General features: G+C 36.5%; 2 protein-coding genes across 3 annotated transcripts in view; one reads left to right on the forward strand and one right to left on the reverse strand.

The window, feature by feature from the left end:
• Positions 1-6,049, forward strand: part of KCNT2 (potassium sodium-activated channel subfamily T member 2) — a 172,912-nt gene extending 166,863 nt beyond the window's left edge. For both annotated transcript variants that reach the window (XM_076338001.1, XM_076338000.1), the window contains 2 exons: positions 741-825; positions 5,552-6,049. In XM_076338001.1, coding sequence (XP_076194116.1) covers positions 741-825; positions 5,552-5,663 — 197 coding nt within the window. In that variant the 3' untranslated portion in view covers positions 5,664-6,049. The remainder of the gene's footprint in view (positions 1-740; positions 826-5,551) is intronic.
• A 10,565-nt stretch (positions 6,050-16,614) lies between these two features.
• Positions 16,615-24,333, reverse strand: part of LOC143160541 (beta-1,3-galactosyltransferase 1-like) — a 59,421-nt gene continuing 51,702 nt past the window's right edge. The window contains 3 exon segments of the mRNA XM_076338278.1: positions 16,615-17,287; positions 17,289-17,435; positions 17,566-17,619. Of these exon segments, the coding sequence (XP_076194393.1) occupies positions 16,615-17,287; positions 17,289-17,435; positions 17,566-17,619 (874 nt within the window).

The following is a 24,333-nucleotide window of genomic DNA, read 5'->3' on the forward strand; positions in this document are numbered from 1 at the left end:
ATCAAATTAAAACTAGTCTCACTGCAGCACCCCAGGAAGTGTACCAAGAGAGCGCTATACAAAAGATACTGCAATGACACAAAGTGTAGCGAGACTCGACTAGGCAAAAACTTTTAAAAAAAATTTTATATCAGCCTTCATTTGCAACATACCATTAGAAGAATAGTTAAAAGTGCAAGAAATAAATACCAATTTCCGTTTATACAGCATTCACATTTCAACCCATTGGCACAGGTGATAAAAGGAAAATGCTTACTAGATAAATAGGGAAAAGGAAAAAAGGTTTATATTGACCAAATCTGGAAATGGATGAGAACACCGTACACCTGCATTTAACCTTGCTTATCACTTGAACTCAATGCCAACTGAGGATGAAGTCCCTACTTCCCACGTACTAACATAAGCTGCACGACAGATTGGTAAATTACACCAAAATTGTGTTGCACTCAGAATTGCTATGACTTAAAAAAAATGCAAAAGAACATTTTTAGAACATTCAGAAAGAAAACAAGATATTTTGAGAGCTGATAACTCAAAAGATGCTATGTCAGATAGTTCCAACTCAAGTACAGTTGAAAAGAAGTTGCTAAGCTTATTTGAAATCACTTTGACACCTGACACTTTTTGGCAGCTCTACGAACCAAAGATGATCTTTTATCAGATTAGTTTGTCAGAAATCATACTTTTCACAATTTGTTTGTAAATATAATTAATTTGGTATGTTTTTTTTTGTCCTCTAGATGAAATGAATGATCATCAGAACACCCTTTCTTACATCCTGATCAATCCTTCTCCAGATACAAGATTAGAACTGAATGATATAGTGTAAGTTAAAGCACCAAAAAAAAAAAAAAAAAAATAATCACAAGACCTGCAAAATTTCTGTTTGCACTTTCTGCCTGAATTTATTTTATTATCTTTCTGCTGGAAAAGAACCCCAAACTTTCCCATGCACCTGCAAAAAATAAAAATATGGATACTTCTATTTAAATAGACACCTAATTATACATATATATGTATATATTTAAAATACACATATAAATACATAATACATGTTAGTAATGTTCTTACCTCCATATTCTCTCATCCTCCTCTTACTTTGTGTATTTAAAAAAATAATCTAACCAAGTCTGCTGGATAGCTTCACAGAATTAATATTCTCATTAAATTCTTGCTTATAATTTAGCTACCCAGTCTTAATAGAAAGATCAACACTTCAGAATTAGTGTTTTCAAATGGGATTTTATTATTACGTGGATTCAAAGATCATTAAAGTAAACAGCAGTCTTCCCCTGAATATCATGCGATATTCATGCTTAAGATAATTCAAATACAAGTGGCAGGACCTTAACATAGGAAATTTTTTCACTTGCTTACCAGGAATTTTGCAGACTACAAGAAAAAAGTGAACACAAATTTGAACTGTCAAGAAAGTTTTGAAAGTCAAGAATTTTAGATAATTATCTGGCATTGTTTCATACTGAAGTCTGATGTGATTCCTATGTTAAGGTCCCGAGCCATTTCTGCCTCTGCCTTGCTATACTAACACGCCCTATCTGCTCCATGGGAAAGAAACCACATAGCCCAGTTGTGCAAGGTCCTCCACATCAGTGCTGACCCACCTCACTGCTTGCTCACAAGGAAGAAAACTGTTTGAACTATTAGCCCTCCTGATACTAAAATAAAATCATCATAGTGCTTTGCAGCACTGTAGTATATGAAAAGCATCGCATAGTATTAACTGTATCAAACAACAAAGACAATTATCATAAGATTTGTTGGAGTATATATATATATGTTTGGAGTACTATTTTCATTGTTATGGAACTCCACAGTATGATGTGTACTAATATTTCACCTGTAAATTCACATACTGTTACCTAGTCTATCTGGGTGGACTAGGTATCCTGCATTCCATTTTTCTTTCTTTGCAAAAACAAAGGTACTCAGCAATCCAATATTGCATAATTCTGCAGTGGTACTGAATTTGTAGTGTGCTACCTACACATATTTAGCCTGTAAGCGCACATACTGTTACCTAGCTTGATGTACGTTCATTTCCTGATGTTTAATGAGTGGGCCTGCATTTCAGCCTAAGCTCAGACTTTTTTTTTTTTTTTTTTTTTTTTTTTTTTAAAACCTGACACAAGGAACATGATCCTTGTATCTGGATAACAGTTAATGTTTCAATAACCCAAATCACTGTTCTATGTGATTATAGTTCTCTTGACTAGGCAGCCAGTTCACCCTTATGCAATGGGGGATTATTAGTGGAGAGGCAACGAAGAAGTTGTTCTCTTTCTACAGTTCTCTTAGTCACAAATCCCAGAGCAGGTAAAAAGCTTTTTCTATTTGTCCTTCTTGCTGACAAGCTGGAAGGCTAGTCTTCCTATATTTTTTTTCTCCCCTTCTCAATATATTTTGCAGACTTCCTCCAGATGGTTACTCCTTCATCACACTTCTTAGCTGCACTCTTATGCCAACATGGCTTATTCTTATCCAAACCACATATTTCTGTGCATATCTACACTAGAAACCAAAACATGCATTCACTTTAAGTCCTATAGATGCAACCTTCATTCTTTGATTTCCCATGCTTATACAAGTTTGTCTTTTGCATTCACTAGGATCCTACAAAATTTGTATTTTATCGTGGGTATATTAGGCAACATACAACCCTGAACCAGCACATGAGGAAGTTCTCAGCTTTTAGAGATAGGTTGCACACAAAGCAGCATTCGCAGCTGTTGGTTGCTCAAAAGGCTTTCTTGTTAGTCTTTGCATTCATTAGCTTTGCAAGCTAATGCTTAGTATCTTGACCTGATGGAGCTTAAAGGACAATGATTTCACTGCCTTTATTGAACAATTAAAACAAAAGCACTTACATTTCAAGTGATATGTTCAGACTTTGCCTTAATAACTCCATATTTCATCTAGCCTATTTGTCTTAAGAAACAGGTACTGAACAGCAGTGTTTTCATTCTATAGCCATGAGATTTTTGTACCAAAACATTTAACATTTTGACTCTCAGCAGAGTGTGATGTTTGTTTTCTATATCAGAGTTTAGTACTTGCAAATGGATCTTGCAGTAACACTCCTTGTTCTTTCATTCCAGAATTAGTACAATACATTCTGTTGCTAGTAGCAGCCCTCTCCTTATTAAAAAAAAAAACACCAAAAAAACAAAAAACAAACCTCCACTACTGGCTGTTTGTTCCTTTGACATCTTTTGTTTGGTTGTTCTTTTTTTTCCTGGAGATTAACACTCTCCTTATTTGCTCTGGGTTAGTGTTGATGATGCCCTATAAAAACATCAAATGCAGAAGTGCAGTTTCAGTTCCAAGAGTTGCAACTGGGAGTTCCAAATTTCAGCAATCTGCAGTAACATCCAAAGATCACACATAGGAATTACCCATGCACTACTGCTCCAGATATGCTTAAGGGAGGAAGGTGACCACTGAGATTTGGCAGCTGTGACATCAGGCCAGTTACAAACCCTCAAGGCTCTAGTCATATATTCGGGCTACTTACAGTGATAAACCTTGATAAAATTGTAACAGTCTTGTTCATTTTTACTTAAGGGATGCTGTGATTTACTTACTGCAGAATTATTTGTGATTTAGAACTTGTGAATTATGTATTTCAGGGACAAGTCTTTAGTTTACTCTAAAGAAAAAAAAAGAAATACAGAAACACCTGAATTTCCCCCCCAAATCTAAGAAAACTTATTCAAAAAAAAAAAGAGCAAGAAAAGTAAGATTTTTTCATGTGTTTAAACATGCTTCATTTGGATTTGATGAACAGAATAGAGCAGACTCTTCCACTACTCCTCAGTCTCATTGGCTGGATCAGCAAAACAAATAGGTTGTTCTGGAGAAAACAAATATCAGATGTTATAAATAGAGGGTAATACGTCTGACTTTAAACAAACAGATACCAGGAGAACATGATCTAGATAGGAACAGTACAAGTAGATTTTTTTTAATCCCATATTTAAGTCAACTGTTTTCTTACACAAGTTCAGGTTATTTGTAGCAACAAACTCAGAGAGAGAAAATACTGCTATTCTACTTTAGCCCTGACAGAAGGAGAAACGTTAACAAAGCAAGAGGCAGGTGGTGTTTCTAAATCATGAAGATCAGGCAATTCTCCTAGGTATCCACCATAAAGCCAATGCCCCACAGACTCAGAAGCCCATGCTTTGAGGAGGAGCATGGTGCCCTATAGGCATCCTTCAGGAGCCAAGAACGGCCCGTTACTAAATAAGCTGAAAACAGATTTCCCACAGAGCTGCTGTATATGACAGTGATTGGTCATACACTTACAGAACATGTTAGTTCAGTTAATGAGGATTTTCCATTTCGCATTTTGTTGAAGAATTTTGCAGGGTGTTTTAATTAATTCTGGGGCAAAACATACTCATTATACTGAATGGTAGAAGTTCATGGCCAGTAAAAAGAGAAACTTTCTTCAGGGCCACTGCAAAGTAATACAGTAAATCCTTATAAGCACCAGACAGCGTGCACACGATCTCTATTTGGATATTTAATCATTTTCATTTGACTGATGAGGAGGAGATGGACAAACATGCGGCACCAAGATTTCTGAGAATACGAGAGAAAGGATTCTTTCACATTTCATTTTCCCACATTTCATTTTTCTTTCTTTGCAAAAAAACCAAACATGTTCAAAACCAGGATTTGAAATAAAGTTTCCAGTAGCTTCAACAGTACTGCTTATCTTTGGACAAGTTTAAGATACTGGGATTGAATCTAGTGGTCTGTCTTCTCTTTAGGAGCACAGTGGTGCTGGAAAGCACTGATTCAGAACACTGTTCAGAACACCGAAATGTTAGTTCTGCAGCAGCACAAAGCTGCTACTGCATCAGTCCCAAAAAGCTGTCTCAGATCAGATAGTTTGTCACTTGAGACAGCTGACAAAACAGTGCAGAGTTTACACTTACAAATTAATGGGAACCTCTTCCATCCTTATCCTAAGAAAAGCAGTTATTTTAAACATCTCAAACTTAGATTCAAACTCATGAGGCATTTTCCTCAAGTATTCAGATCTACTAGAAGTTCTTAGAATAAGGGTACATCTCCAGACTGTCAGCCTATACCAAGATTATCATCATGAGGCTTTTTATTTGTTGAGTGTAGTGACAAGAATTACCCATTGTTTTCTCACAAAATTCTTTTAGAAATGACTCTGTGGACTGCTTGTCCCTTCTTTAAGTCATAATGAATAAAGGAGATGCATAAAGAAATACAGTTACTGACAAAGGAGCTGTCAGTCAAAATTAAGGTTTAGCTGTGCCTAGTACATACAGATGATGTCTAGGCAGACAAAATGTGAAAAAGCTTTATTATTAGCATCTGAAGTGAGTGGTGTTACCCAAGTGTCCAAGTTACCCAATAGGAACTAGACTAAGCACTTTCAAAATAAGTCTCTAAGTCTTGCTCAGATCTTTTCAACATTACAACTGTATGCATTTACTTCATCCTTGCTCACGCCAAGTCTTTAATAAGAGTTATAATTTTTTTTTTATAGATACTTGATCCGACCTGATCCATTGGCTTATGTTCCAAATACTGCACCCAGCCGAAAAGACAGCTTCTGCAATACAGTGGGACAAGACACCAGAGAGGAAACACAACTTTGATATGTAACTCATCATGAAATTAAGAGACAATTTTATACACATGTTGTTTCCACTAACAATTTTGAAAACTGAAGTGACCAAATTTAGAAGTGTGGTATCTAGAAACTCTGATTTAAGGGATTGTCAGGCTTGTGGCCTTTTAAATATGGGAGTTGAACTTTGTCAGCTTAACAGAATTATGACACCTATTATTATTTTACCAGTACGAACAAATTATTTAAAAAGTGACAGATTCCATCATGTGTTTTGCTTAGATGCTTCTAAGCAAATTTATCAAGGCAACAGCATGTCAGTGACTAAGCTTCTGACCTACATCAGTAAAGATTATCTGATGCCCATAGAGAGACCATGCATAATTTGTAGTAGAAAAATATGTTAATACCTAAAGGCGCCAACAAGGCTTTGCACGTCAAAAATCCAGCCTTTGAGAAAACTTTCAATCTCAGCCTGTCACCCATTTATATTAGAACAGGCTAGTTTCAGTCTCATTTTAGCCTCCAGGACTTGAGTGTTAGTTCTCTGGGTTTACACAGATCAGGTTGTAATGACACAGCCTCGTCACACCATAGAGGTTGAGATCTGAGGCATATCCACTGACAGATTAGCTCAGAGAAGCCCACCTGGAAGAAGCATACTCACATCCATGAGTGAGTTATCAGCGTTGTAAGGATGTTGAAATCAAGTCACATTCATATTAGGAATGACAGCAAAACTGCTATTATTCCTTCCCTTCCTCTTAATTCTTCTAAAACTTAACTAATCTGTTCCATATTAAGTCAGAAATACTAAAGCCACAATTATAAAAAAACCACAGATGTCTCAGAGTGGACTGAAGCCATCAGAAGACCAAGAGTACCAGTTTTAAAAGGAAAAGATAACTGGAAAGTAGGGTTTCTCAGCAATTTTTTTTTTTTTTATATTGACATATTAAAGTAGCATCATGGTTCAGAAGGGTTTCAGTGATTCTGCACAGAGTGCATTATTGTTCAGTTTTTCCCACACACACTAGTCATTTATCATATTATTCACAAGTAAAGACAAAGTATGTCAAATTTTCCCTCTGGGCACTGTGGAAAAAAAACAATTGAAACAGCTGCACAGACTGAAGTCTACTGTTTTTTAAAAAACAGTATATGGTGCAGGATCTTGTCCGAGACCTGTCATAGAAGTTCTCCCAGAAGAGATTGCATGTGCGGTGTGAATAACTTCCTATTTTTAATGTCCAGTGAGAAGACGGTATTCCAGTTGAATATTTTCAAAAAAATAAGTTTCTTTAAAATGTTCACTCCAAAATATTAGGAGGATCATTTGTTTCATATTGAAGGCCTTTCTAACGGAGTCTCAAGTAGGCAGACAGGATTCCAGAAACATGCCTACCACCCTTCAGCTGGCAAACTAGATACTCTGCTTTCATTGTGATTCACACACTGTTCACAGGCATTCGCTGTACACTGCCTGTAGTACCCACCACAGATTTAAGGACTCTCTACAAGGATCTATAGCTAGGACTTGATGCCTCGTATTTAAAGCCTATAAAGCAGTAGAAACAAGCAGTCAGGTGTATCCACTTTCCCACCCAACTCAGCAGAATTGCTGCTCAGCTAAATAGTAGCATGTAATGTGACCTGATATTTCTCCAGGCTTAATGAATTTCTAATTGCTCATTAGCCCCAGAAGATTTGCTAAAGCAAACACACAGACAGCTGGAAACACTTACAGTCTCTAAAATGAATGAAAGGCAGTCTTTCTGAACAAAATACTTGGTTCTCTTCAAGATCTGCTGGAAGACAAGCAAGGTAATAAAAACTGAACTGCTTCATAAGAAGTTGTTGTTTAATAACCCGTTAATAATATACCACAAAGTTCTGTTATTCAAAAATATACTGCCTTTCATGTTGAAAGCAGAACAGCTTTGCTTCCTCTGGCATATCTTCACAGACAGACCCCATTCCAGTGGGATTTAGACCTTTCAAGAACCACCCTGAGCACCTCTACATTAACATTGAAGGAAACAGTACACACATTTCTTCAGTGGCCAGGGAGGCGATTCTTTAATGGTCATCCTACAGGCAATCTTATGTTCACGTGCTTTCTTCTCATCATCATTATCAGAAACATAATACAAGTCTAGCTGGACTGGAGACCAGATTGAGGAACAGTAACCTCTATGCTTGGTGCTGGAGAAGGGATGATGAAGTTCTAGAACCAGCAGGTCCAAATGACAGTTGAACAGAGGAGTTTTGTCTGGTCATAGTTCACTCAGTAGATAGAGAAATTTAGAGCTATGATCACTGACATAAGCAAAAGATTCAATCCTAAACCAGTTGTCAAAGGTCAGATAGCTAGATAATCTAAATTTGTTTCAATCAAAAAAAAATTTGATTATTTCAATCTGTGCTTAACTGTATGTATTTTTTCCTCCTGACTCATTTCTACCAATAACTCAGAGATGCCCATCTTCCCCAACAAACTTAACACATACCAAGCAATTTGGTACCCAAAGTCACAATCCCAGGGAAGAAAGTGATAGCAGATAATTATTTCATTCTCACAAGGGAATTCTCCAGCAAAGTGAGACCTACCTATGAACTAGTCTGCAATAAAAAGTCACAAAAAGTGTTTCAGTGGAATGCAGTGTGTTTCCTTAACTATTTCACTCCAAGTCCAGAACATGCATTAATTCACATACAAAGTAGAAAGCATACAGTTTGAGTTTTTAAAGCCTGCAGTAGAATGAGTTAGTGAGGTTTTCATGATATTTTGACTTGGAAGAGAACAGTTATTTCCCAGCATACATATTTCCCTTCCCACAAACAGCTTCCTACTACAACTACTCTTTAACAACTTTAAAAAGTATATATATTACTGAATATTTCTTATACATCTTTGTTTACCAATGCACCAATAAGATGCTAAAGAACTAATAGATTTCAGGCTTCAGCAGTGGAGGAGAACTGAAACGGCATCAAGTGCACCAGAAGTAACACACAATTCTGTGGTTCTTGGTCAACACAAGCATAAACTCCCATGGCCTCTCAAGAAGCTTAAAGAAGCAAGTATTTCTGCTTCATAAAGTTAAAAACAAGCATTTGAAGTTTCTATGAACTAAAGTTTTCTATTTGTTCTATAAGATCTAGACTGTATACTGTTACAAAAAATTGCAACTGGCCCATGCCAACCAAGGAGAAAGGCTGGGATGCAAAGTACAGAATTAAAAGAATAAATACTTATTCATGTGCATGTGGTATCCCAGCCAAATTGGGGCACTCCGAATGTGGTTCTACATAGGGCTCTTATACCTTTAAAGCGTTCAGGTACAACATGATTTGACTAATCACTAACACCCACACTACCAATTACTAATCCTAGTAAAACTTCTCTAGATCATTTCTTATTCCTTCTTTTGTCCTTTCACCAGTATGGGCTGGCTGATGAATGATAGCCAGTTTCTTTGGCAATTGTTTAGCTTTTAACACTTCAGTATTTACTCCCACTAGAAGTTATAAACCCTCATTGCTTCCATAACTGTCCAGTGGTGTGGCAGACTCCAAATGCAAACAGAGAATCGGTGTATTTATAGTCTTTTCTTTGGACAGCTGGCAACTCTTTGTTAACGCAATCAATTCTGCTGTTTGCACACTCAGCTTCAGGCTGAGTGGTGAAGCTTCCACTACCTTATCTTTGGTAGTTACTGAATAACCTGTAATTTGGTTACCATTCAGATAATATGAGGACCTGTCTACACATAGTTCAAGATCAGGATCTGGAAATGGCACATCCATTAGAATATTCTTGCGGGTTTGGTTTTTTTTTTCCCCAGCTTCACAGGTTATTGCTGCACAATCATGATGTGGTGCTCCTTCCCCAGGTAAAGGGAGTAGAGTTGCAGGGTTCAGCTTATTACATTGCTTAACATAAGGTACAGGTGTCAGCTATACAAGATTCCATGGCTACTAACAAATGATCAACATATTGTATCAAAAACAGATCCGTTTTTTAAACACAACATCCTGTAAAACTTTTACTAAAATTTTAGAACAATAGTGGAGGACCCAGTGAAGCCCTGAGGGAGCTTTGTCCATGTTAGCTGTATCTTTCCTCAGGTAAATGCTGAAAGGTCTTGAAAGTCCAGATGAATAGGGGTACTGACTTAAGGTAGAAAAACTATCCCCTGTATGTATTAGACAGGGGTAATTATGTTCATTGGTCAAAAGATTTCAGACCAAATTCTGAAAAGACGGGGAAAATATTTCATATTCAGAGGCTCCTATAGTGACTGCACAATAGGTCCCTGCTAACTGTCAATCCTGGGTGAAATGTAGCTGCCCGTGTTGCATAGAGCAGGGAAAGATTGCACCATAGGATTCAGAGGTCCTTTTGGGAGACTTTTTTTTTTTTTGGTCATACCAAGTACTCCCATTTCCAATAGCCTTGTTGTCCACAATAATTACAGCAGTTTCCGATTCCTTGAGATCCATTGCTTCAAAACTTTTCTCTTCTGCCCCGCCTTGGACATCTCTGCACCCTTGTTTCCCTTAATCTAGGGTTATTATTCAATGCTGCTGCCGATGGACTAACTTTATTTTTTTTGTTCTTTTCCTTTTGTGCAAAAGCAACTATATTTCTGCAGCATTCTTGCTGTTTGTCTATTGATCCAGATGTCCCTGGAGTCAGTCTTGCTATAGATACTTATCTATGATGCCAGACAACGCTGGGAGGGTTTCAAAGATGTGTTAAAGGTGCTAGGATGCTAGTATTATCTCAGTTGTCCAGGGGTATCTTCTATCCTTCATGGACAGCTCTAAGATTCTAAGAAGCAAAGTCCTTATTTCTAGGGGAAGGCTGTCCTTTAGTTTGTTTTACTTAAGCATGAACAATACCAAAGTTGCCAGTAGAATTCCACTATCTCATTACATTGCAGTGTATAACGTGAACTAATACATAACAAAGTTAATACACTTTCATACTAGAAAGACTGATTGATATAATGGTTAGGGAAGGGTATTTTTGTAACATTACCTTTTTAGCACTATAAAAAAGGATAGGTTTCTCTAGACTTATGTCCACTCAGATAAAGAAATAATGGCCAAGATACTTGTTCTTGCTCCCTTCTTCCTCCTCTTCCCCCCCACCCCAGCTGACTCAATGCTTACTTTACATTTCTCCAATGAAAACTTGGAAATTGTCACTCTCTTTGTATTTGTCAAAAAGGAGAGCTGACTTTCTCCTGAGTGACTCTTCCTTACCTAACTCAAACAAAGAAAATATGTTGAAAGGCATAAGGAAGTGCTTTGAGAAGATTCTTGTCAATCAGGAACTTTTATCACCACTTGGGTGGATTCAACACAAGGCACAGCAGCATAGCCTGAGACCTTTCACAGCATAGGAATGCTATCTAGTTTAAAACATGGCATGGTTTAACACATTTTCTCAACAACACTATATAAGAAGCATCAAGCATACAATATCTACATCAGCTGCTTCAAGTTTCAGATTTTCTTATCTACAATATACTCAATGGCATGAATTCAGAGTCTATTTCGAACACCAACTAAGAATGAACACAGAATTGAAGTTGCAGCAAAACTCTCAGCAATCAGGGCAAAAATGTATGTGGGAGAGATTGACCAGTACTCAGAAAGCTTTAATAGGGATTAGGCAATCTAAGAAACAATCATAATCACAAACCAGAATAATAGCTGAAGTGCAAAGAGATATCTTTGATTTTTACAGGTTTTCATATAAATATTACAGAAAGTAGAAGTTAATTCCAAAGCAAGAAACTTAATGGTGTGTTCTACCTCAATTTCTCCATTGATTCTAGTCCTAGTTATTCCACTATTGAAAATTAGTACAACTATAGTTTCTATACACATCTAGTATAAGAATCTACAGGCAGATATAATTCATCCAGACAAATCAGTTGGATCAAAGTATTTAAGTTCATTTTTGCTATCATTCTTACCTATGAGAGTGTTCCACAGTTGTGATTAAGCTAGTCTCATACAACTCTAAAGAGTGTAGTTGCTGCCCCTGTGGAATGGTCTGCTGAAACAGCTTTCCCCAATGCCAGTTTTAATTGCTCAGTTATTGGGCACACTATTGGTCTCTAGATAGATGCTTTAATTGAGAACACTTGCTTACGCTTCAGTATTTATACTAGTCTGCCTGTATGAGGCATCCAAATATATTATTCATAGATGCTCCTTACACTTAGATCATTAACAATGACGGGATGGAATAAACATTAGAAGTCATCTTATATTTAAAATATACCCATATCTCACTATGCTAGCCAGAAAGTTAATAAGTTATCTATCTAAATTCATATCGGAGCCAACTACCGCCTGACAAAGTAAGCCCCATTTCAGCAAAACCAAACTTCCTAAGTACAATTGTTTTAATGCATATAAAGTTCTGTTTGTGTCAAGTTAGTTAAGCAGAGGTCAAAGCAGCACCACTAAGGAACTTGAGTTTTCTCACAGTGGCTGCACGGACAATCACTGAAATTCTAGTAATGCAAAGCTGCTAGAAAGCTACATTCCACAAGCATTTAGATGCAAGTGGCATGTCAGGTATTCCCTGCTCCTGCCCTGCTACTTGTCTTACAGCCTGTTCTCCAACCACACATGCAGGATGAGGCTTCGTATAAGAAGGTCTGGAAATAGTCTTGTTATTAGAACAAGAACAAGGCATCAGCATCTGTCTGTAAGCTACAAACGTTGTTAAAAACACCTCAAAAATATATACACATGTATAAATTATGAGGGGGTTGGGGGGGGGGGGGGGGGGAGTGAGCAAAAAAGCTCAACATAGTTACCGCACAATAATGCAATGGAGAACCAAAAAGGAAGATGTGACCAAGTGCAGAAGCTTTTCAGTGGAAGAACGTTTTGACACCTCAGGAACTACAAGTCACCAGATTGGTCTTCTACATACCAGCAAGTAGGTGGCAGCCGAACCAGGAAACTGTTGCAGGCCATTAGTCGTTTTGAAGAAAATCTTATGCTGTACACCTGGGTAAGATGCCAATTCTAACCCAAGAGAATTGTCAGAGAAGCAGTTTGAGCAATGCTTACACATTACTTAGGCCTTGCCCCAGTCACAACCCTCTTCTCCCAAGGACAAGGGGCACTATTCTAAAACAAAAGACATACAAAATCTAGAGCATTTGTAAACTGCTTACAACCTGATCCTCTATCAAGCTATGGAGCTGTCCCTCAAATTCATCTCAGGTGCTAAGTATTCCCACTAATAGGCTGCTTAAATTTCTCTGTGCAGTTTACCTGGCCAGTGCAGCCCAAGCTGCATCAAATGCAGAGAAGCTTCATACCCCAGTAGACAAACAGAAGATAGGTGTAGTTTCCTTTTTTAGTTTAGCTTGGCAGGGCAGGGAAGACATGATGTTAATTACTTGACTGTAACAGGGCTTGTTTCTGCAGGAAAGTCCTTAGATGACTATATGGAACTTTCTCGTTACCAGCTTTTAAAAAAAAAAAAATACTAGATCAAGGTACAAATGATGGCTAGAAACATACACAGATGCTTTATTTACCTTCCCTCTTGTTACAGATTTGACTTAAAACGTTTGTCAGCAACAATACTGCAGCTACATAAGAATTTTATATATAATCCACAACTTCCACCCCTAGTATCATTTCATTATTGCCATCTGAAGAGCTACTGTTTGCACAGCCACCATCACATTACGGTAAAGGCAATAAGTATTTTCTAAAAGCATTTAAGGAATTTGTGTAAAATAAGAGTTCAATACAGTTGAAGACTAATCAACTATGATTAACTATAAGCTTTTTTATTAGATGGAATCAGTGACCAAAGAATTCAAATAATCCACGGGCCTTCGAGGCGTTCAGCATACTGGACAGTTGCTACACTTTTGCTATGCTCTTGCAGTGTTTGTGGCATATAAAACACTACTCTGTATCAAACCACTTCAGTTTTCAGGCTGACCTCTTCAAATAATTTATTCATATATCTAGAAGGAAGAGGAATATATTGCAGTATAAGAACAGCTCTCTGGTCAGCTGAAAATGTTATGTAAGTGTTTGGAAAACAACCCCAGTTATGAGTGCAAACCCATATAATATCTGAGGCAAGAGATTACTTTTTAATTGGATTGCACTGGTATTTTTTTTCTTCTATACCTTGGATGAATACATCCATTAAAAAGCCAAAACTGCACTGAATAGGGGATGGCCGAAGGGAATCTCTCGATACACTGAACTACACAAAATGCTGTTCTAAATTAGATAAAACTTAGCCTAAAGTTTTATACCCTTCTCCAACAGCTTCTAACATACAGAAGTCCCTAAGACAAAGATCAAGACACTAGATCTGAAATACAGCTTCTTTTAGTTCTGTGCACTGACAAGCAGAACAGTAAACAACATGCCAGCAACCATAAAGGCAATAACAAAATCCAATTATCAGTTAGCTTTTTCAGACATAGCTTTAAATTGTTTCTGGATGCAAAACATACTACGTTTTTACCAGCCAACATCAGAACTGGAAGACAGTAATCTTCTTGGGCTTGTATTTCCCGAGATTAGTCTTACCTGAATGCAGGAACCTGATGCAGAAAAGTTATTATTCCAATATCCTTCCACCCATAGCAGTAAGAGTGCTTCTGACATAATTAAGACTTTCTTGAAAAAAAGATAGTTCCAGAGGAGAGAGGACTATGCAGCTCAAACCTCTCCCACAGGAACCACAACCTCTGCCATGACTGTTTGTAAATCACCCCAATCAGAAGACTCACCTGTGTCTGCAGCCAGCCTTAAAGAATTAGCATCATGTCTTACACAGGGCATATTGATTACACAGGGCATATTGATTTCATTTGCAAAATAAAGTTTAAAGATTTCCCCAAAGCACGACAATATAAACATGAATTTCAAGTGCTTTTGTACCATGACTAATGTAGAATCAAATCTCAGTTTTTTAAGAGTCTTTATTGTTCTGGAGACAGACAAAAATGTTTTGAAAGGGCTTAGGACATACTGCAGAAACAAAGCAGTACTTAATGGCTTGTTCTCCCTTTCCGGTGCCAGATACACATCCCTGTTTGTTAGAGCCCACATTATTCTAACTGCATAGTCATAATACATATACCAATTTGACACACTCCATAAACTTGTCCAAGTAAGCACTCTTTTTTTGACAAGTGGAAAATTTGCATCAGCAAGTATTGTCAGCTCTAGTAGGCAGCATCCTGAAGCAAGTCGTTTCTCAGTAAAAATTATTATTACTGGACTGTGTCTTGGCTCTCGTCCAAATGCCACCGCAATCACTCAGAATCTCAGCATGCTTTAGATAAGTTCCTATAATCATATCATGTCATACAATCATAGGATCACAGGATAATGCTGTTAGAAAGGAAGCTCAACAGGTCTCCAGTCTGCAGCCGCCTGCTCAAAGCAGGGGTAGCTGTGAGGTCAGACCAGGCTGCTCAGGGCTTTCTCTAGTTGTAGGGATGAAAAGTACAATCTAATCCTTACCTCTATCCCAGGGCAGATCAGCTAAGCTATTGCTGGCATATTCGTGTAACATAACCTTGAATTAGAAGATGACATAGAGAAAAGAGTTCTAGCTTCTTCAGGTTTTCATTGTTGGTCATTTTAATCAAGACTCCTGGTAATTCATGTTTTTCTCCTTTGGGCTGTCTCTCAACTGTTCAAATTTTTTGACTCAGAGGACAACACATAGAAATAACCTGCTTACCAAGAGGAAAAAAAGGAAACTCAGTCCATAACCTTGATTTCTACAGGTGAATTTCCTAAAGGAAGTATATTTTGGATTTTTCTGAGCAACTGCAGAAAAGGGTTATTTTCTCCACAGGAAGACATAAAATTCAATTAGGTTTCTTTATTAAACATCATAATGTATGCTTATAAAATGGCAGTGTGGATGCATATATTGTATTCTCACTTTCTCACTTCAGCTCCGGCTGAAGTATTTTGTATTTATGTGATTGACATTTTGATTCCCACATGCATCTGAGAAGCTTCCTGCAAAGCTACAGGTACTTTTTTCTAGCTATTCAGTTAATCCAGCCAGTTGGCCCGCTCAGTAATTACTGTAAAGGTGTCTTAATTCTTATTGGGAGTAGCAGATAATTTATATTCTTGATTGGACATAAATCTGGAAAGTAATTTACTTAAACATTTTGACTGAAACTTTTAGCTTGCAAGGTTATTAAGCATCATCTTATTTTTTCCTTAGCTATGAGGATATTTTGTACATGGCTGAGTACCCCAAAACAGAATTTAATATGTTCCTGTCAAAACACTCCATCAGCATTTAATTTTCCTCTTGTTTATTATATCTCCATTATAACAACTAAGTGGTATCATGTGTGTGAGGTGTTCTTTGTATACATCACTACAGCGAGTAACAGCAGCTGCATGTACTAATAGAGATCGGGCAAATCCTAATATTAGATTTTCTGAAAAAAAGCAGTTTCCATCCATATTTCTATCACTAATTCACCAGCATAGGATATCATGTTTGCTTTCTTCTTCAGTCATATTGAAATGCCATCTGAGTAAATGTAGTGGTACATAGACTGATTACATCTGAGCAATATAAAATTAAAATATTAACTTATTATTACTTGTAAATGAAAAATTGTTTCATTGCACCTTCGTGGCTTTTTCTTCAGTATAGTTGATATGATCTCTTGCCATATTTTAAAACAGTATAAGAATTAATTGGCGTCTCATCCAAAACAAAGTAAGGTACCAAGCAGTATTCAGTCAACAGAGAAAGCCTGCTTGATGGAAGAAAAATCCTTTGAATGCAGCCTAATACAAAAACTATACACCTGATTCAGGATGTCCCTGAACCTTGAAAGTTATCACTACATAGATGCTCTGTTTCTAAGAAAATATCTGCTGTTTTGTCCTTTGTCAAAGAAAGAAAGGACTCCCCACTATGGGCCTTTCTGTTCTGTCTGACATGTATGGTTCTTCTTTTGCAGTGTTTCCCAGTAGAATATATGCTTATTTGTCCAAATGTGATGAGATGTAATTATATTATTGTATAGACAAGGAGAAAATAGGACATTGTATATGTTAAACAATGAATGACTAGGTGGAGGTACTATCTGTATTCCCTTTGCATTAAGACAGAGCCCAACATAAACATCTTCCAAATGAATATATTTTATCGTTACAATTTTTGAAGCCAGCTCTCCAGAAAAGACATAGCCAGTTCCTGAACAAAAAGGCGGGTGTTTGTCACCTGGCTATTCTTCTTCAGATATGTACCATTTACTTTTTTTATTCCAAATAGGCTTATGCCCTTTCATAAAACAGCCTGTGAAATAATTTTGTGGAGGAGGTGAAAGAGGCCTGAGGAGCTTTTGTAGTAGGTACATTGTATTAACAAAACCATCACTGTCTGCCTTCATAACAAAGCTTGCACCACTGCAATAAGAGGCAACCCACTTCATGCCCATCAAAGTTTTAAGAGTTAAGTTATGATAAGTGTCCGGGAAGTCCTGTTGAATAATACCATGATATTGCTCGCTTTCTCTCAGTAGGACCTCATTTGGACCCTTGCTCTCAATGCCCAGCATAAACAACTGAACAACCTCAACTCCTGGATTTATTTCCCCAAGTTTTTCTGATGGAACTTCTGTGCTGAATTTCAGCAGCTCTAGTTGCTATTAGCAGTATCAAGAAAGGTGTTTTATCTTTACACTTCTCTTTTTCATTAATAATGAACTTAAATGACCGTATTGAAGTGGATCTGTTTTTATTCCCAGATCTCTTATTTTCAGCTGGTAGATCTCCATTTTCATTCCATAAGAATTGTTTGAATTTTGAAATAATGTTTTTTATCTAAAATATTTTCACTTTCCATCTGAAGATTATCATACCTTTTGGTAAAAAGCATGTCTTTTTCTTCTATGTCATCATTGTTTGGAACTTTACTTTCAGTTAGAACAGCAAGGTGATCAGAATTCAAAAAACAGAAAATCAAATATATTGCTGTAAAAGAGAGGGAGGCAATCAGGAAAACATTTCTCTTGGTGCAATCCCAAGGAGAGGAGAAGAATCCACTACAGTAGGTCATGTTGGCAGCTTTGAGAGGATGACAAAAAGCTATTTCTTAATTGGACAGATATTTTGTCAGAAGAGCAGTTAATTTGTAATTGTTTTCCTCAGTGACACAGGAAGATAAAAGCAATCTGCAGGCTTCTGATTCTTCAGGATTCTTTTTTTCTCTATTAAAAGTATCCCGTTAATTCATCTTAGAATAAATTGTAAAAATTTTCATAGAAGCCAAAAAAAAATCTTTAAAAAAATTCATTATTTCATTTTCAGGCTTTACTTCCTAAGAGAAATATAGTATGATAAATACAGTAAGAGATAAATAAAACAAAATAAATACAGTATAAAAATAATAATTTTCTCAGATAGAACAGAACTTATTCAGATATATATTTAGATATTGGAATATATGTAAAATATAAATGTGAATTTAATCCAATATTACAATCAATCTTTTAATTTTTATATATATATATGCAAAATAACTGTTAATGTTTCAATATGGTTGTCTTTCTTTACTAATAGCAGGGTACTGAACTCATAAGAGGTATGGTAGAATGTAGAATACATATTCTATTTCAAATGCACACATTTATTAAAACACGCTAAAAAGATACACATTTAAAGTAAAGATTTTAATCGCTATTCCAATTGCTACAACACTCCCTTCTAGGTTATAAAAATAGAAGAAAGCTAGCTTAACTTCATGTAAGCTTTACAAAATGTTATTGCATAATTAAATAATCCAAAGCTAATGAAAGATTATGATTGATTATGGATTCACAGCCTTGGAGACTATTGTGATAAATCACTTGGCAGGTACCTTTGGCCATTTAAAGGTTAGATACACGGTTGGAAGTGATTGTCTAGGCTATATAAAACGTTAATGCAGACAGAGAGGTAGCATTTCCAGAGGTGAACTTAGCCATCAAAAGACAGGTGTCTTACATGAGATGAAGTGACCCGTGCCAGCATCTACCTCTGTAAAGAATACTTAAGACAACTGTCTTAGGCTAGATCCATACATTTTAAATGGCTCCAACTGAATGAGTTGAATCCCATCCTTCCAGACTGCAAGGACAGGTAAAATATAAATACTGGAACAATGAAAATACTGTAGCATTGGGTATTTTTTTGTGATTTCCATAATAGCTAGTTTCAAATTCTGGCTTCCTTCAACTACATGATACAGAAATTTATCTAAGCCTTGGAGATGCACCACAGTTTGCAGGGAGAGGGAGATAATGACATGTATCCAACACACCACAAACTGGTAACACCCAAGAATGCTATCTGGAAGAAAGTGCAAGTTAATTGTATTAAACTGCTTTTTACAAACTGGTCTCTGAAGGGTTCTCTACATGTATTCCAAAGTGCAAAAGTATAGTAAGTCAGGGTTTTTCAAATCTTTTGTGCCAAAATACTACGTGACAGATGCAACATGTAGGTCACAATCAAAGAGCAAAATTCAACACTTCTTACCATCATCTTTGAAAGTGCAGATTCATCCCAGTCATACAACCATGGTATTTTTGGAACAGATTCTTCAGTAGTTTCTTGCGGCTTCACAAAGAAATGACAGATTTAGAAGGACTGAAATAGAGTCAGGGAACCTATCTCTGCACCCATGGAGAACCTGAGGACAAGCTGAGAACCTGAGGTTCTGTCCTAAGTCTTTTCCAGAAGAATTATGAATTAACATAAAGGAAAATGCACCAGGACATTCACCATTCTATTTGAAAGGGAGTTCTTTAGAAACTGTATTTTGACATATTAAGATTTTAAATATCCAGAACCAAAGTAAATATAAAGCAATATAAGAAAGAACGTAGGCAGCACTTCAGAAGGTGAGAGGCATTTCTGTATCCACTAATTGCTTTGCTACTATTTGAAATGTGAGAACTTCAGTACATGAAAATATGAGCGCGAAGGTAATTTTCAATGTTATAAGTGTAGTTCTGCATGGCAATTTTCTTCATTAAACTAAAAGCATTTTGTCAAAGTCTTTTTTGACTTCTGTTGGTTTTAACAGTGCAATTCTATTAGATGAAATCCTGGTTCCATTGTGGAAAGAACAGGAACTTCTAAGAAGACTTTTCTAACAGGCAGCTAGAATATTTATTGTTTCAAGTTTGATAGAGTTATTACAAGATTAGCAGAGAATTCATGTTGCAGAAAAGCAAACAGTACATATGCCCAAAAAATCAATTGTAGTTTATCTTGCTTACAACTTATAAAAATGCCAAGAAGGTCTCAAAATACAATTCTTTTCTATTAAAATTCTTCCCAGAAAAAAAAAGAAACATACTTTGAAAATAAATTCTTACCCACAATAATTACCCATACTATTAAACCAAAACAATTAGAATTCATGAAGATTATTTTTCTAAAACCAACCATGTAGCAAAGCTGGAATAATAGCTGCCACGTACATTAAGTTGCCTCAGTGACACACTGATTATTCACATACACACGCATTTAACTACATTCAGAATTTAACATTACATCAGATATGCTGAAAGAAGCCAGAATTAGGCTATATTAAAATAATAAAAAGGAAGAAGAAGAATAGAAAGGAGTAAAGAAAAACAGAAAAGGAATTAGAAAAAAAGAAAGGAGATTAATATGGTACTTTTTGTTGCTGCTGCTGTTTATGTTATCTTTTTGTTATTTATAAAAGACAGACTTGACAGCTCTTGAGTGAAAATCTACCTCACCAGGTTCTAATTCTACCCTATCTCATCCCAGATTCTTGGAAGAATTTCAAAATAAGACAAACAAACCCATCACATTCTAGCAATGCTTTGATATTTTCCCAGCTTCTTGAAGTAGTAAGTTTTAAAGTCCAGTCCTTTCAAGGTGGTCACACAAATGGCAAATTTCAAAGTAATCTTTTGAGAAAATTATACGTGTTTGAAGATGCAAACTAAAGGCTGCCTGAGAGCAATAGATAGCTAATTTAATTTAAAATTGCCAGTTAGTAAACAGATCACAGCATCTTTTGACTACTTTGTTTCAGTTTAGTTAAGCTGACTTTAGTTGAATTGACTAAACATACATACAAGGACAAGCTGGGAAGCAAGAGAAGAGCAGGAGATACCCCCACCTAAAATATAGGCAGCCTCTCCTGGAGAGTGGCTTTGCTCAGTGCTTTGGCATCTCCTTGCAGTTCTTCTGGCTCAGCAGAGAAAGCAGTCTTTTGTGAAGACTAGATTGCAAAAAGTCCCAATCCCCACCTCCTGCTTGATCTGTAAGAAGTCCCAGGGATGACCATAGATTTAGTGAGATGAATCCATAGCCATTTCACCCCTCTTTTTTGAAACCTGTATTTCTTTTCAAACCTATGTACCACAATATTTGGAGGATTAATTTGGGCATCTCAGTGACACTCGGTCTCAGTGGTTATAAAGGGAAGCAGGGATATTGCAGTTTCTGTCTTTGAAGCAAGCTACTAATTTATTCTTGGGTTACCGGTGGAAAAAAGCTTTCTTAAAGGCACACAAGGACCAGAAAGTTAGTTCTACTCCCTTTTACCAGCACCATTTGGCCTCCCAGAGAACCCAGGCAATTCTGCTATCGTTTACACATATAAACTCATCCAAATGCGTACTGCTGAGGCTTGAGTTGAATTGGTGGTGGAGAGAAGGAAGTGAGGAGGAAAAAAATTTTGTCTTGGTATGTATTGTTGGAAAGATCTGCACTCAGTTATTTCAAAATTTGAAATAAGGTTTTATTTTGCATAGATTACTTGGTATGTATATCTTCAAAACCACTTTCTCTTACAATGATTACAGCAAATGGCTTAATAAACTGTGAAGGGAATTAAGCACTTTAAAGAAAACACTGAAACACTGAAGAAGTATGTTAGTAACACTATAAAGTATTTAATGAGCATATGGCATCAATTTAAGAGACATATGAAGTATTTATTTTCTAGTGTTCTGTAAAATCTTTGTATATGTACTTTTCTGATTTAAATTATGCCTAGACTGAGTTAATCTCAAAAAAATGCTACTTCTGCACAGAAACAATATTTACTTTTTTTCACTGGAATGTTTGTAAAACTTTTTTTTTTTTTTAAACCAGGGATATGTGAAAAACTGAAGAAGAATTTTAGGTACTCTTTTTTTTTTTACAGAAGTGCACTATGGGTCTTAAAGGAGAATTTGCTTGTTTGTTTGTCTCTAGTTAGCTGCTATATCAATTTTTCTTAAAGTACACATGGAAGTGTGGATGCTAAATATTTAATCAGATACAAACAGTACAATTCCCTGTTTTTATGAAAACAAAGTGCAAGTCTTAAATGTAAAAATTTGTCATGGTACAAAAAGGGAACATACTGCATGTGTGGAGCCAAGAATTTTTTGTTAGTCTAACAAAACTGTCCAATCAAAAAATGGTTACTAGTTTAATTTAATTATTACAACAAGAGGCAGGGGGAGGGCAGGGGGAGGCAGTGGGAAGTAGTTCTACACACAGTCCCTGGTATCTCCCCCTTTTCTCTCATGTCATTCTCACCTTTTTTAAATGCCCCTCTGGTGGGGTCATATGAGTCAGTGGTGCCAGATTTTCTCAAGAAGGAGGTGGAGGAGGAGAGGGGGTTATGGCAAATTGTCAATGCCCCACATTCTCTACCAGAAAGAACATCCTGATCTTGATGGAAGTGTCTTCCCTACACAAGAATCCACTAGTGATAATTTCCATTAGTGCTTTCTAATACACCACTTCCCTCTTTCTTCATTGATTCTCAGTTCCACATGAAACCTGATTTTATTATGCATGTTGTGTTTACATGAGATATTTCCTCTTTTTTCTCTTTGTTATGGCTAAACCCAGTTTTACCCAGCTCCCAACGGTGCATTCCTATAATAATAAGTAATTAACTACTGGTGGCACTTTTCCTCAGTTATCATCCCATACCTACACTCCTCTGTATTACACTGTACTTTTAGCTTAGGGTCATAAACAGGTACTCAACACAGAATAGCTATTTGCTGCAGAAACAAAGCAAAATGACTATAAAAATAGGTGTTATGCCACATAGTCGTGGAAAGCTAAACTAAAGCTAAAGCTAATCGAGTAATAGTAACCAAATCACTACACAATTTGCTGTTACAGCTTGAAAAAGCTAGAACAAAGCTCCAGACAGACAAGGCCAGACCAAACCTGTCCTGTTCTAAGGCTTGCAGAGTTCAAACAGAGATAATGGACCATATCCTGCTAAGTGACCTGAAGAAGGAAACAGTGTGTATCTTTATGTGAAATACAAGCAAGGGTGTGCCTGGGAGCATAGTACAGAGGATGATCTTGGTAATGTTGCAGCAATTTTGCTTTCTGGTGAGGTTTGGTTCACGGCAGTAAAATTCACCAGAACTGTGATGGAAATTGTTAAAAAATAAAGACAGCAAATATGTCATTGATTTAGACATGGCCAACACCATTATTTCAGTTGAAGGCAGTTAAGATTAGCATGAACTCTGAGTTTTTGACCTAGAAACAAAAACATTGCTAGATTTTCATATTTCTATTTCATATCTATCATAAAATATTATTTCCCCAGTAGTCTGACAAATGGCTTTATCAAGATATTAGCATTCATTGGAAAAATAAAAAAGTCTTCCTGGTATACAGCTAAGCAGTGCTAACCTAAGAATAGATGTTTCTGCTCTCAGATAAGACAGGAATACATATGGAGAAGAGACTCTGGCTTCTGAAAATCCCTGCCGAACTAGCGTGTCAAAGCTACCTCAACTACACTGTGTGCTTTGAGACATAATGCTTCATTTTAAGAGAAAATTTAATTGGGTCTTGCTAGAAAGTATAGTTTTTAATACAGAGATGTAAACCTAAAACGCAACCTCATAAAGTATGTATGATTGTACTTGCCCTTCTTTCTACAAAGGGATATTCGCATAAGCACGTACTGCAAGCAGCTTATAGTACTTTTGCTCACATAAGCATAAGCACCGTGCTAATGAAATAAGCTATTTACTTAGCTCTTTTCCTTGATTATGAGAGCAGGAAAAACAGGAATTCTCTCAAATATTTAAAATATTTTTGTTTTGATATTGCATTTGTGCCTAAATTAGAACAGTGCCTTGTTAAAAACAAAACAGACAGAAACACAAACCCACAAACATAAAAAACAGTTCCTGACTTTTAAAGTCTCTACCAGAAAGAATTTACATAGTGAAGATATAAGAGATAGATGAAGGTGTACCATAAGCATGCCAAGCAGTGTGCCAGTTCAGCTACGTATTATTGCCGAGGGAAAGGGGGAAAAGCAATTAACATCAAAAGTCAGGCAACAAACCCTCTGTCGATAAGAATGAAACTTTCCACAGCTATTAAACCTTGTTTTCTTCCTATGCCACATCCAGCAATTAGACCCGAGAACTACAAGGTTAATTTACATACGATGTATATCCTTCTATTCCTTATTATGTCCATTGTTTTTTTAAATTAAAATATATTGTATTCTTTGAAATCATTAACAATATGCAGGCAGGAGAAAATTGATTCATACCTACAGGGATAACTCGGGAATTTATGAAAGGTCCCAGTTTCCTAGTCTTCCTTAGAAAATGCCATTC

The sequence above is a fragment of the Aptenodytes patagonicus genome, chromosome 5 (genome assembly GCF_965638725.1).
Source record: "Aptenodytes patagonicus chromosome 5, bAptPat1.pri.cur, whole genome shotgun sequence".
In the NCBI taxonomy this organism is placed as follows: domain Eukaryota; kingdom Metazoa; phylum Chordata; class Aves; order Sphenisciformes; family Spheniscidae; genus Aptenodytes; species Aptenodytes patagonicus.